At 48.2% G+C, this 14,916-nt stretch overlaps 1 protein-coding gene across 1 annotated transcript in view; it reads right to left on the reverse strand.

Annotated features, from left to right (window-relative positions):
* Window positions 1-14,916, reverse strand: part of HSPA9 (heat shock protein family A (Hsp70) member 9) — a 369,556-nt gene that overhangs the window by 92,547 nt on the left and 262,093 nt on the right. The window contains exon 13 of the mRNA XM_085617883.1: window positions 12,948-13,061. Within this exon, the coding sequence (XP_085474009.1) occupies window positions 12,948-13,061 (114 nt within the window). The remainder of the gene's footprint in view (window positions 1-12,947; window positions 13,062-14,916) is intronic.

Raw genomic sequence — 14,916 nt, forward strand, 5'->3', positions numbered from 1 at the left:
AGGAGCCAGATCGCGAGGTTCAGTTGTGTGAGATCTCGGTGTCTGATTTCTCCATGGCTCTGTGTGAGGAGGCTGGAGGTTAAATGCAGCTTTTGATGTGTGACCAGAGACAGCTCCAACAGGGCTGTGAACCAAGGTTGACATGCCCATAGGGGAGCTACTAGGATTATTGTGAGATGTTTGCCTGAGCTTCCGAACAACTTATGGAATGAGTGGGAGAGGCGGAAAAGCGCAGGCAAATATACCAGACCAGTTAATTTATAGTGCATTGCAGGTGTGGGTACCTGGAGGTGAAGGTTTGGCATTTTGTGTTTTGGTGTGTGGCAAGCAGATCTATCTGAGGGACTCCCCAAGCTTAGAAGTATGGGAAGAGTGTGAGAAAGTGCCCTCTTTCTGCATGGTACACCCCCACTTTTAGCTGAATTGCTTATGTTCTTTAACTGAGTGTGCCCTGGGCTCCTGCTAATCAGGTACCCAGGGCCTATGTTCCTTCCCTAAAATTGCATTGAAACCTAAACCCAATTGGCACATCTGGCCACAGGTAAGACCCTGGTATATGGTACCACAGGTACCCAGGGCAGACCTCTAAGGGCTGCAGCACTTATTGTGCCACAATTAGAGGCCCTGTACACACACACACACACACACACCCACCCACCCGCCGCCCCCCCCTTGCAGGCTGTGTGTTTTGGTGCAGAACAAAGTGAAGGGTCGACATGGCACACATCTGTGTGCCATGCCTACAACCCACTGCCCTGGCATAGATCAGTCACACCTCTAGCTGGGTGCCCTATGCCAGTGGTGAGGGTACAGGTGCATGAGCCCTGTACCCCTACAGTGTCTAAGTCCATTCTTAGACATTGTAAGTGCAGTGCTGCCATGAAGAGTATATGGTGCTGGGAGCTTGTCATTACGAACTCCACATCACCATAATGGCTAAACTGGAAACTGAGAAGTTTGGTATCAAACTTCTCAGCACATTAAACCCACAATGAAGCCAGTGTGGGATTTAATGAAAAATGCACACAGAGGGCATCTCAGTGATGCCCCCTGAAAATTAACCCACCACTACTGTCCAGGTGGAGTGGCTGCTTTCAGCTGCCACAACCAGATATGTTTCTGGATCCCTGGGTCGAGAGCCTGCTGCTCTCTGGGGCCTGAAACAATGCACATCCTGGGACGAGGTACCAAGCCTCCTCCCCCAGGATGGGCAGGGTTCACGCAGGGCAAGCTTCAAAGGCATGCCGCCTTTGTGAGCCTCCCCAGACCATTTGCTGCTTTCAGCAACTGATCCCCACTGGTTCTACCCCCCACTTTGGGCGGGAGAACCGGCGAGAAAAAACAAGTGAGGGAGAGAGGTGTGCCCACCTCTGCCAACTCCACCACTCCGGTGGGGGAGGCGAGGTGAAGCACAACTCCGAGTCCCCACCATCTTGAGGATGGGGGGACCCAACCAACCAGGGACAGGCTCATGCCCCCCTCCCATTGGAGGGTGGCACGATAGGGGGTGTACCCACCCCAGGGAAGGGACCCATTGGTCCCTGCCCTTTATCTACCTGTAACGCCCCTAAATCTAGTATTTAGGGGGCACCCTGAACCTTGCTTCTGCAGATCCAGAAACAAGACGATAAGAAGATGAAGGAGCGGAAAAGCCGTGCAGCCAGCTAACAAGAGGAAGACGCCCACGGACTTGGCCCCAGCCCTACAGGCCTGTCTCCCTTCGAACCTGCTCCTGAGAAATCCTGGTGTGTCCTGCAGCCAGCAACCTCAAACCCCAGAGGACCCGTCTGCCTTCACTTTCAAAGACTGCTTCTCCCATGAACACCGGATTTGTTAAACTGCAACCTCTGGCAGCAGCCGGAGACCGCAAATCCAGCCCACTCTGCATCTGCCGAACCCGGCCTGAGCTCGAGTGGAAAAACACCACGAGGAGGTCACCCCGGCGATCCTGAACAGAGATCCGGCGACCCCTTACCTGCCTCAAGCAGACGCCTGCAGTCTAAACCCGGCCGCCCTAGTGCCGCGGAGGGTGCAACAAGAGTGCATCACTGACCCTGGAGGACCCCTGAGTCTAACCCCAGAACCTTAACTCCCACAGTCGATAACTTAACTGTGAACCGATAACCTGTTTTCGCCCCATAGGATAACATTGACAATTTTCTTCCAAAAGGATTGCAAGTGTGGGGTTTTGAAATCTAAAAATATTCTTTAAAAATCGCACGAGTAACCAAAATGTATTTACTTACCTGTTTGCAGGAAATGTCCCAGAGCTGAATCTAGGTATCCAGCACACGGAGTTAGAAAAGTAACGTAAAAAGTAACTTACCTGTAAGTTACTGTAAAAACCTATACATTTTAATCTACTGTATTTTTTAAGTATTACAACCTAATGCATCCCCTGTAAATCAAACAAAGTACAGTTCCTATTGCATTTTCAAACTGTTCTACATTCAGCAACTTATTACTGTAAAATATTTAATGCTTACCTGTGCCAGGCATGCTTGCTTCTAAAAATAAAACAGTATATATTTTTATACAAAAACAATTGGCCTCGAGTTCAGTTCTAGAATGTGTGAATTCATTTGCTGACTGAGTGTGAACATCAAATGCTTGACACTGTCCTCTGATACTGCCTTACTGCTCGACCACTACCACAAATAGATAGTAAGGTTCTATCTAACTTTAACCTCTGCATACATCTGGGGTCACCTGGACTCTATACACACTACACCTCATTTTGGTGTGGTATATATATAGAGCCACTTTTCTACACTTACCAGCAGTAGATCGGTTAATAGACCCTGTGACTGGTTCCACTGACTGGCTAAGCATTCTTGAAGTGGACGCATGTGCAGCCTGGCATGGGAGACTATCATGATGCAAGATGCCATAATTCCCAGCAGTTGCATTTAAACCTGAGCTGGAAGCAATTGATTGGGTTGAAACTGGAGAACTAAAGCCTGAATGTTACAAATTCTGTCTGCGTTTGGGAAACGCCAGAGTCTTTTCAGTATCTAGAGTGGCTCCTAGGTAGTTCTGAGTATTGGCTGGCTGGAGATGTGATTTTAGCGCATTGACTGTGAACCCTAGTTGATGTAGAAACTGAATTGTTCTGAAAGTGTGTTGGAGACATTGCTGGTACGTGCTAGCATTGATGGAGCCATTCGTCCAAGTATGGAAAGACATGGATGCTTTGTCTTCTCAGATGTGCAGCTACTACCGCACTTTATGAAGACTCTAGGGGCTGTGGTGACTTCGAACGGTAGTACCTTGAACTGGAAGTGTTGACCTGCTAACACAAACCTGAGGAATTTGCAATGAGCGGGGTGGACTGGAATATGGAACTAGGCGTCCTTTAGGTCTAGAGTAAACAGTCGCCTTTTTGCAGAAGAGGTAGTACTTGTTTAGGTGTTAAGATGTGGAAATGATCTGGCTGTATGTAAAGATTCAGTTCCCTGAGATCTAATATTGGTCTGAGAGAACCATCTTTTTCGGGTATTAGGAAGTAAAAGGAGTACACGCCCGACCAGTGGTGTTGTGATGGTATGGGCTCTATATCCCCTTTTAGAAGGAGAGACTGTACCTCTGGTTTGAGGAGGTGTAGGTGATCTGGTGAAAGTTTGTGTGACTTTGGGGGAATGTCTGGAGGAGAATTGGTGAACTCCAGGCAAGTAACCAGAACGGATAATTAGTAGTACCCACTTGTCTGTCGTTATTGACTTCCAGATTGGTAGGAAATCTGAAAGTCTTCCCCCGACAGGTGATGAGTGGTAGGGAGGAAGTGTAGGCAAGTCAATGTTTTGTATTGGAGGGGGAGGGGGGGGGGGGGGGGTACGTGTGTTTGAACCTCTACCCCTGCCTTTGTCGTTGTTGCCTCTGTAACCCCCTCTGAAGTAACCCATAGAGCCGGAGGGTTGGTTATTGCCCTTGTAGGTGGAGGTGGTCTCCGAGGAGGTATTTTTGGAGCCTCCCTGGTAGAAAGAACACTGAAAGGAACCACAGGCTTGTGTTAACTGAAGGGCTCCCATGGATTTGGCCACTTCAGTGTCTTTCTTCATCTTTTCCAGTGAAGAATCTACCACTGGCCCAAATAGGTGTTCCTTATCAAAGGGTGTGTTTAATATGGAGGTTTGAACCTCAGGTTTGAACCCAGATATCCAGAGCCAGGCGTGCCTCCTTAAAAGGATGCTGGTGTTTACACCTCTAGTAGCAGTGTCTGCAGCATCTAGGGAGCACCTGACTGCATTGTTTGAAATAAGATGTATCCCGCACTAGGTCTTACGCTTCAGATCTATGTTCTTGTGGCAGAAATTGGATCAATTGCTCCATCTCATCCCAGTGCGCACAGTCGTATCGTGCTAACACCAGAGTGTGAGAAAGTGCCATCTTTCTTGCATGGTATGCTCCCACTTTTGGCTGAATTGCTGAATGTACCTTGACTGAGTGTGCCCTGGACTCCTGCCAATCATGTGCCCAGGGCCTATGTTCCTTCCCTAAACAAAAACCTCAAAACCAAATTGGCAAACCCTGGCCACATCTCAGCCCCTGGTAAATGGTACCCTAGGTACCCAGGGCCTTGTGACCAGGGAAGGCCTCGAAGGGCCGCAGCACTCATTGTGCCACCCTTAGAGGCCCTTACACACACACACTGCCCTTGCAGGCTGGGTGTCTGGGTGCAAGACAAAACAAAAAGTCGACATTGCACACATCACTGTGTGCCATGACAATCACCTACACTGCCATGGCATATATTAACCACCCCTCTAGCTGGGTGCCTTATGCCAATGGTGTGGGCGCAGGAGCCCTGTGCCCCTACAGTACCCAGGTCCATTCCTGGGCACTGTAAGTGCAGTGCTGACATTTAAAAGTACATGGTGCTGAGAGCTCGTCAAACACTAACTCCACTGCACCATAATGGCAACACTGAAGACTGATAACTTTGGTATCAAACTTCTCAGCACATTAAATCCCACACTGGCATCAGTGTGGGTTTAATGTACCAAGCACCCCAGAGGGAATCTTAGAGATGCCCCCTTAAACCTAACCTACAATCAACGTCTGCTCTGAGGCTGCCTAGGCTGCCACACAGCAGACATGTTGCTGGACCCCTGGGTGGGAGAGCCCCTGCTCTCCTGGGCCTGCAACAATGCACATCCTGGGCGAGGTGCTAAATCGCCTCCCCCAGGATGGGCAGGGGGAAGCTTCAAAGGCATGCCGCCTCTGTGAGCTTCCCCAGGCCACTGCAACCCCCCACTCTGGCGGGAAGCTTGGCTGGAAACCCCAAATAAGGACAGGGGATGTGCCAGCCTGCCAACCCCACCCATCAGGTGGGGGAGGCGAGGTGAAGCACATCTCCGGGCGCTCGCCATCTTGAAGATGGGAAGCCCTACCCTATCAGGACTAGGCTACTGCCCCCCTCCCACAGGAGGGAGGATAGGGGGTGTACCCACCCCAGGACAGGGACCCATTGGTCCCTGCCCTTCACCTACCTGTAACGCCCCTAAATCTAGTACTTAGGGGCGCCCTGAACCTTCCCTCCCCAGATGCCGATATACAAAGAAGAGCAAGAAGAAAGAAGACCTGCCCTGCAGCTGCTAAGAGGAAGACACCAACTGCTTTGGCCCCAGCCCTACAAGCCTCTCGACCCTCGAACCTGCTCCTGCTCCAACCCGGCATCTCTTGTGGCCAGCAACCTCACAAACCCCGGAGGACCTGGCTACCTCTTGGCTCTAAGCCCCTGGGACTCCCATGAGTAGAGGCTCTACTCAAAACCTACCTCTAATCCCTGGCAGCAGCCCGGAACCGCAAACCCAGCACACTCTGCATCAGCCAAGCCTGGCCAGTGCCGGAGTGAAGAAAGACCACGAGGACGACCCCACGGCGACTGTGACCCCGAGTCCGGCACCCAAGGACCTCCCTCGACACTCCTGAAGAAGCCTGCAGCATCAGAACAAGGTGCCCCCCTACCGCGATCAACATAGGGTAAGATTTCCCAACACCAAAAGGCAGCCCTGCACGCGGCGCCCCGCGGCCCCCTGTGCCCAATCCCGGGGTACCTACCTATCCTCCAAATACCCAACTTACCTCTCGAAGTGGTGGTGGCACCTGAAGAATCCTCGTCCCCGAGCTTGCAGTCTTTTTCTAAACCGGAGATTTCCCATTGAAATCAATTGAGCGCCCGAAGGTTCAAAGGCACCCTGCACCCAGCCGCCCGAGTGGCCCTGGCAGTGCAACCTCTACACCTACCTACTTCCCCACTTGCCCTGAGTAAGTGACCAGGAGCCCAGCTCCCACAGCCACGTGGCTTGCTAGTCAGCAGCCACCAACCAAGGCCCCCCTATCCCTCATAGGATAACATTGGGTTTAACTCTCTCTGCACCCAGCCGCCCTAGAGTCGCTGAGGGTGAACCAACTGTACCTACCTGACCCTGGGAGACCCCCCGAGTCTATGCCCAGAACCTCAACTCTGCCAGTCGAGTACTTACCTTTAAACCGATAACTATTTTCTTCATAGGGTAACCTTGACTGGCTTTTTCCTGAAATTTCTTCAAAGTGTGGACTTTTCAAATCTTAAAATATTCACCAAAAATCAGCCGAGTAACGAAAACACTCACCTGTTCTTAGGTGAGCTCCCAGTGCTGGATTTTAGTGCCCAGCACTGACTCTGAAAAATACTTACAACTGTACTTACCAGTAACCCAATTTTCTCCCATAGGAAATCATTGACTGCTTTTCTGTGAAATTTCTTCTAAGTGTCAATTTCTGCAATCTTTAAATATTCTTTAAAAATTGTATAATATCTGAAAACGTAATTACTTACCCGTTTTGGATAAAGGTCCCAGTACGAAGTCTACCCAGTACTGGATTACAAAAGTAACAAGAACATACTGTACCTGCAACTTGAATTGTCTTCCATAGGGAACCATTGACTGTTTTCTCTGAAATATTTTCTAAGTGTCAACTTTTAAAATAGCTAAATAGCGTTTAAAAATCATCACAGTAATTAAGTCGACTTTCATCACTTGATTCAAAGTTCTGACCCAGGACTGAATCTAGGATCCAGTCCTGGAATTCCAAAAGTAATCCTAAAAGTATTCTGTTGCAAATAACTTGAAATTTCCATTGAGCTCAATGCATTATTGTGTTTAAAATAGTGTTGCCTATTGCAACCACTTGTAACTGTTTACAAAAGTCAATTGCATATTGCAAAAGTATTTATATAAAGCATCTCATTCTGAGAAAGTATATTTTAATGCCAAGTGTTGGTTCTAAAATAAAACAAGCATATTTTTTTTATATATAAACCATTGGCCTAGAGCTCAGTTATTGAGTGTGTGAGACCATTTGCTGACTGTGTACAACAAATGCTTTATTCTGTCCTCTGATACTGCCTTACTGCTCGACCAAGCTACCACTTTAGAGAGTAAGGTTATATCGAACTTGAGCCTCTATCAAACCCTTGGGGACTGTGGACTCTGTACACCCTGTACCTATTCGGGAACAGTATATACAATGCCACTTTCTCACACTGAGTGTGTGAGATGCGCCAGAGGTTTGCTGCCAGAGAGGCCACCCTTTTCCCCGAAGCATTACTAAGTTTGGATTCTTTATTTGAAGGTGGAGCATCTCCTGTAGTTTGAGAGTTGGCTCTTTCGTGCGCTGGACACAACCAGGGAGTCCAATGGTAATTGTCCCTTACATACACTGGGTCAGATTGTGCTGGCTTGTATTTCTACTCTAGGGGTAAGAACACGAGTCCTGACAGGGTCATTAAAGATGTAATCTACATGCCTCATCATCCCTTTGAGCATGGGTAGTGTGTGATGACTTGTGTGTGCTGCTAAGGGTTTCAAAGAGAAAATCCTCTGCGAGGGATTCTTGTGCAGCTGCACCCCATGGTAGTTGGCAGCTTTACCCAGAAATTCAATGTAACCTACACTGTCGTCCGGTGGAGAGGGCTTGGTAAGGTACAAGTCAGGATCATTGCCTTAGGGCGAATTAGTGTTGTAGTTGTCCCATGGGTCTGTAGGTACTGGCTGATAATCTTTATGCCATCCCCATTATCCTGGTTGTCGGGTGTATGTGGTGGTGAATGCTCAGGTGATATTGTTAAAGGTTGAAAATGAGAAGGGGGTGATGGAAGAGTAAGAGGGGGGGGGGGGGGGGTTGGGGGGGGGTTAGTTCCAGCACTTCTCTTTTTCAAAGGAATGTGATATTCCTCTTCTGTATCAGTTTCTTTTTAAAGTCACTTTGTTGGTAATGTGTCCAGTCTTTGGATGAATGTACAACATCCTCTGTTTCGGGTCTGGTTTGTTGATCGGAGGGTCGAAAATGTTCTTTTTTGGTGATTTCGTCACGTCTGGCTGTTTTGGCACTGAAGGTTTTGGTGCTGTGTCTTAGGCGTTGGTGTCTTCGGATCCAAAGTGTGTTTCGGTGCCGAATGGTGTGGGTCGGAGCCAGACTTCGGTTTCAATCTCGAAGGTTTCGGCTCGGAGCCAGATTTGGAGTGAGGCTTTTCGAAGCCAGAAGGCTTTTCTGTAGGCTTCGGTGCTGAAACAGAAGGCGGGGCATCAGAAGTGGTCCCACTGCCGACCGAGGCCCGAGGGTGCGGCTTGGACCAGAGCCTTCCTCTACTGCTGAGCTAGATCTTGGGAAGAGGGAGGATCTGTACTTACAGTACGTTGTCCATGCGGGATGTCTTCATCCTGGTCAGAGCCGTACTCTTAAATGGAGATTGGTTACTGCTCCTCCTTGGCTCCCATAGCATCCCCTGCCTCTTCATCAGATTGTTGCCTGAAGATGTCCGGAATGGAGCCAGTGTGTTGGCTCTGCATGTCGCAATGTCGAGCCCGATGGTCGCAAAGTGTCTTCTTGGAGAGTAAAGCCTGGCACATGTCGCAGTCCTGTCCGGAGACAAGCACAGGTTGCACACTTCATGTTAGTCAGTGCACGAGTACTTCGCGTGACACCAAGGGCAGAATTTGAAGGGAGTTCATTTCATCGATTGAGAGTCGGACCAACGCTGGTAGAGCGGACAGCATTCCACGAGCTTTCCGATCGAAAGATAGTTTTTTAGAAGAAAATACGATATGCGAAGAACGGGAGATGCGATCGGAAACAATACAGTCGAGGGCGAGTGCCTTGAACACCGAGGGAAACCGAAGGAACGGTGTTGCACAGGACCACAGCAATTCACATCAGAACCCGATGGCGGGAAAAAAACAATCTCACAATTGAGTCGATCCCCGTGCACACTATCACCCGAAAGGAGGAGTCACCTACCTCGTGACTGGAAAAGACTTCTTCGAAGAAAAACAAAGTGCAAACATCCGGACCCAACACTAGATGGCAGGAGTATGCAAAGCATGTGATCTACAGCCCACATGACGCGAATTTATAAATCCATCCTGTGAGAAAGTGGCTCTGCATATACTGTTCCCTATTAGGTACAGGGTGTACAGAGTCCACAGTCCCCCAGAGGCTGATAGAGGTCAAAGTTAGGTATGACCTTACTCTCAAAAGTGGTAGCTTGGTCGAGCAGTAAGGCAGTACCAGAGGACAGTGTAAAGCATTTATTGTACACACTCAGTCAGCAAATGGTTTCACACACTCAATAACTGAACTCTAGGCCAATGATTTGTATATATAAAATATATGCTTGTTTTATTTTTAGAACCACAAGGGGGTAAAAATATACTTCCTCAGAATGAGAGGTTGAATATAAATACTTTTGTTTCAAGCAATAAATTTGTGTAAACAGTCACAGTTGGTTGCAATAAACAATCCTATTTCCTAAACATAACAATGCATTGAGCTCAATGGTAAATTCAGGTTATTTGTAATAAATTACTTTTCAGATTACTTTTGGAATTCCAGGTCTGGATCCTAGAACCAGCCTGGGGTCAGTATTCAGAATCAAGTGATGAAAGTCGACTTAATAACTGTAATGATTTTTAAATAATATTTAGCTATTTCAAAAGTTAGCACTTAGAAAATATTTCACAGAAAACATTCAATGGATCTCTATGGCAAGAAATTCAAATTGCAGGTAGAGTACTTTATCGTTACTTCAGTAATCCAGGACTGGGTGCCTAGACCCAGGACTGGGGTCCTTATCAAATGCAGGTAAGTAATTTCGTTTGCAGAAATGGTACGATTTTAAAAGAATATTTCAAATTTGCAAAAGTAGACACTTAGAAGAAATTTCACAGAAAAGCAGACAATGGTTTCCTATGGGAGAAAAATGAGTTAGAAGTAAGTATAGTTGTGAACACTTTTCAGAGTCAGGGCTGGGCACCAAGATCCAGCACTGGGAGCTCACCTAGGAGCAGGTGAGTAAATTCGTTTTTGTCACTTGGCTGATTTTTGGTGAATTTTTGCAGTTTTGAAAAGTTCACACTTAGAAGATTTTTGAAGAAAAAGCCAGTCAATGTTACCCTATGAGGAAAATGAAGTTAGCGGTTTAAGGGTAAGTACTCGACTGGTAGTGTTGAAATTCCGGGCATGGACTCAGGGGTCCCCCAGTGTCAGGTAGGTACAGTTGGTTCACCCTCAGCGGTTTCAGGACGGCCGGGTGCAGAGAGAGTTGGGCCCAATGTTATCCTATGAGGGATAGGGGGGCCTTGGTTGGTGGCTGCTGTCTGGCAAGCCACGCGGCTGTGGGAGCTGGGCTCCTGGTCACTTACTCAGGGCAAGTGGGGAAGTAGGTTAGTGTAGAGAGGGCACTGCCAGGGCCACTCGGGCGGCTGGGTGCAGGGTGCTTTTGAGCCTTAGGGCGCTCAATGGAAATCAATGGGAATGTTCCGGTTTGGAAAGAGGCTGCAGGCTCGGGGACGAGGATGTTTCAGGTGCCACCACCACTTCGAGAGGTAAGTTGGGTAGTTGTAGGTTAGGTGGGTACCCCGGGATTGGGCACAGGGGGTCGCAGGGCGCCGGGTGCAGGGGTGCCTTTTGACGTCGGGAATCTTACCCTCTGGTTGGTCGCGGCTGGGGTGGCACTTGGTTTTGAGGCTGCAGGCTTCTTCCGGGATGTCGAGGGGGGTCCTTGGGTGCCGGACTCTGGGTCACAGTCGCCGTGGGGTCGTCCTCTGGGTCTTTGTCCACTCCGGCACTGGCCAGGCTTGGCTGGTGCAGAGTGTGTTGGGTCCGCGGTCCCGGGCTGGTGCCAGGGATAGCAAGTAGGTTTCTTGAGTAGAGCCTCTACTCGTGGGAGTCCCAGGGGCTTAGAGCTAAAAGGTAGCCAGGTCCTCCGGGGTTGGTGAGGTTGCTGGCCACGTGGGATGCCGCGCTGGTGCAGGTTCGAGAGTCGACAGGCCGGTAGGGCTGGGGCCAAAGCAGTTGGTGTCTTCTTCTCTTTTTAGCAGCTGCAGGGCAGGTCTTTGTTCTTCTTGCTCTTCTTGTCGTTTTTCTATCTGGAATCTGAGGAAGGAAGGTTCAGGGTGCCCCTAAATACTAGATTTAGGGGCGTTACAGGTAGGTGAAGGCCAGGGACCAATGGGTCCTTGTCCTGGGGTGGGTACACCCCCTATCCTGCCTCTCTCCTGTGGGAGGGGGCAGTAGCCTAATCCTGATAGGGTAGGGCCTCCTATCTTCAAGATGGCGAGAGCCCGGAGATGTGCTTCACCTCGCCTCCCCCACCTGAGGGGTGGGGTGGGCAGGCTGGCACATCCCCTGTCCTTGTATGGGGTTTCCGGCCAAGCTTCCCGCCAGAGTGGGGGGTTGCAGTGGCCTGGGGAAACTCCAACTGGCGGCATGCCTTTGAAGCTTCCCTTTGCTCATCCTGGGGGAGGAGATTTCTCACCTCACCCAGGATGTGCATTGTTGCAGGCCCGGGAGAGCAGGGGCTCTCCCACCCAGGGGTCCAGCAACGTGTCTGCTGTGTGGCAGCCTGGGCAGCCTCAGAGCAGACGTGGATTGCAAGTTAGCTGTAAGGGGGCATCTTCTAAGATGCCCTCTGGGGCGCTTAGTACATTAAATCCTACACTGGCATCAGTGTGGGTTCAATGTGCTGAGAAGTTTGATACCAAACTTCCCAGGCTTCAGTGTTGCCAATATGGTGCTGTGGAGCTCGTGTTTGACAAGCTCTCAGCACCATGTATTCTTAAATGACAGCACTGCACTTACAGTGCCCAGGAATGGACCTGGGTACTGTAGGGGCACAGGGCTCCTGCTCCTGTGCCCACACCATAGGCGTAATGCACCCAGCTAGAGGGGTGGCTGACATATGCCTTGGCAGTGTAGGTGATGGGCATGGTACACAGTGATGTGTGCCATGTCGACTCTTTGTTTTGTCCTGCACCCAGACACTCAGCCTGCAAGGGCAGTGTGTGTGTGTAAGGGTACAGGGCCTCTGAGGGTGGCACAATGAGTGCTGCAGCCCTTAGAGGCCTTCCCTGGTCACAAGGCCCTGGGTACCTAGGGTACCATTTACTAGGGGCTGACATGTGGCTAGGGTTTGCCAATTTGGGGTTTGTGTGGTTTAAGGAAGGAACATAGGCCCTGGGCACCTGATTGGCAGGAGCCCAGGGTACACTCAATCGAAGTACATTCAGCAATTTAGCAAAAAGTGGGGGCATACCATGCAAGAAAGATGGCATTTTCTCACACATCCTTCTTCAAAAAGCTACTCACTTCAAATCCAAATTGCTTGCTATTCAAGAATTTAATATTTTAAAGATGCTCTCAAGCAATGAAACATATGTATAAGGGCCCAGATGTATAAAAGTGCTACAGAAAAAAAAATTCAACAGGAAGACTGACTGGATGAAAAGAAACGCAAGAAACATACAAGCACTGTGATACATAGGAAGGAGGGATACTAGGAAGATTACCAGTATTTGCCAGCAATGATGCTATTACTATGACTGCTCAGCTGTGGTGCGCTCAACATTGTGGGACTCAAAGGAATGCAGGACATAAGAGTAAGTCTAACAATGAAATACACTCACTTTGCTGCTCACGGCCAGTACCCTTGTCTTTGGCGGAAACATGGACAATCCCATTGGCATCAATGTCAAAAGTGACCTCAATTTGCGGTACACCACGTGGGGCTGGCGGAATGCCTACCTGTAAAAGAAAGGTGCATTAAAGAACAAATAACCGTACCAAATAGAGTTGCATGTCAATTAATGTTTTCTTCTGTTAATGAGAACTTCAGCATAATTTCTCAGAATGTATATATTTTACATGACACATTAGAGGGGTGAACAGAGCTGCCACCACCAGGATTGTGAAAAGAATAATTAAACAGTAACGTTTTAGGTTTCTGAATGTTACTGTTTGCATCAATAAGAGACCAGTCAGCGAGAGCTGAATTGACTGTTTGACAGACAAGAGGAAGGGATCATCACCACCTATCCTCCATATAGTAGGGATATTGACAGGAAAAAGTAGGACATGAAGAAACTAAGGAAATGTGTCATGTTTAGCTGTTAGATAAGCAAGGGTGCTATTCAATAGCATGGAGTTGAGAATGTATAGCTACTAAATGTGGGAGACATTTCTTTAAACAGGGAGTAGACAACTGAGCTTATGTTACAGTTAACTACCACTCTTTGCCCCCTTTAAAGCTACTAGATTTTCGACTGACATTGCACGGAGGCCTGCTAACCAAACCTTAGTGCTAGTGCCCCTGCCCGAAAACAAAGTAAAGTCTAATTGTGCTGAAATTGGTAAGGACTTTATCAGCCATGTAAGTCCCTAGTAAATGGTATTGCAGGTACCTAGAGCAGGGGTACTAAAGAGGATCCATAAGGGCTGCAGCATAGCTTTTGCTACCCTTAAAGGACCACACACAAATTCCACATGGACTGCTAGTGCAGGCTGCGTGACATGGTGCAAACCATGAGTGAAAACACGACATGACACTCCTGTGTCGTATGCTAAAGTCACTGCATCTAATATATGCAAGTCACCTCTACAGCAGGCATGTGAGTCCTAAGGCAGGGTGCAATATATATTTTTAAGGACATATCTGCATGAGCAGATATGCCTCTGTGATGTCTAGTTCTATTGGTAGATATTGCAAGTGAGCAGGAAAGCCATCTTAAGGTATGTTCTACCAAAGATACAAAAAGGCAGACAGTTCCCCCCAGGACGACCCATCATCTCTGGCGTGGGATCTCCAACTGAAAAACTGTCCCAATATGTGGATCTGAGACTCCAAAAACATGTCCCTAATTTACCATCTTATATTAGGGACAGTAAAGACATTTTGACTAAGTTTAAAGACTTTGATTGGGCTGATGATCTCCTATTTGTCACCCTGGATGTGGAGAGTTTTTATACTTGTATAAATAGGGATTTTGGGATAAAAGCAGTCCAAACATTTCTAGACAAGGAGGATGCAGGACTGTTGGGTTACAATGAAATGATTGTCTCCATGATTGACATTATACTGTCTAACAACTTTTTTCTTTTTGATAACCGTTGGTACCAACAAATACACGGTACTGCGATGGGCTCCAAGTTTGCTCCCTCTTAAACTTGCCTCTTTATGGGGTGGTTTGAGAGGGAGCATGCTTGGGGCAGAGGTGCCTCCCCCTGGACCAATTATATTGTATACTGGGGGAGGTACATCGATGATGTAATCTGTTTATGGTCTGGCTCAGTGGAAGCTCTTGAGCAAAATGTTTCGTTTCTCAATGATAACATCTACAATGTGAGATTTACAATGATGTACAACAGGGAACGTATCAACTTCCTTGATATACAGTTCTACATCCAACAGGGTCAAATACACAGAACACTCTATAGAAAGGAAACCTCATGCAATTCGGTACTTCATGCCACAAGTGCACACCCAAGGTCAGTTAAGGATAATATACCGTTTGGTGAAATGGTACGGATACGGAGAACCTGTAGCGAGGAAGTAACTTTTCAAGCCAATATCAGGGATGTGAAAACGAATAGTTTCTT

The sequence above is a fragment of the Triturus cristatus genome, chromosome 7 (assembly GCF_964204655.1).
Source record: "Triturus cristatus chromosome 7, aTriCri1.1, whole genome shotgun sequence".
Taxonomy (NCBI): domain Eukaryota; kingdom Metazoa; phylum Chordata; class Amphibia; order Caudata; family Salamandridae; genus Triturus; species Triturus cristatus.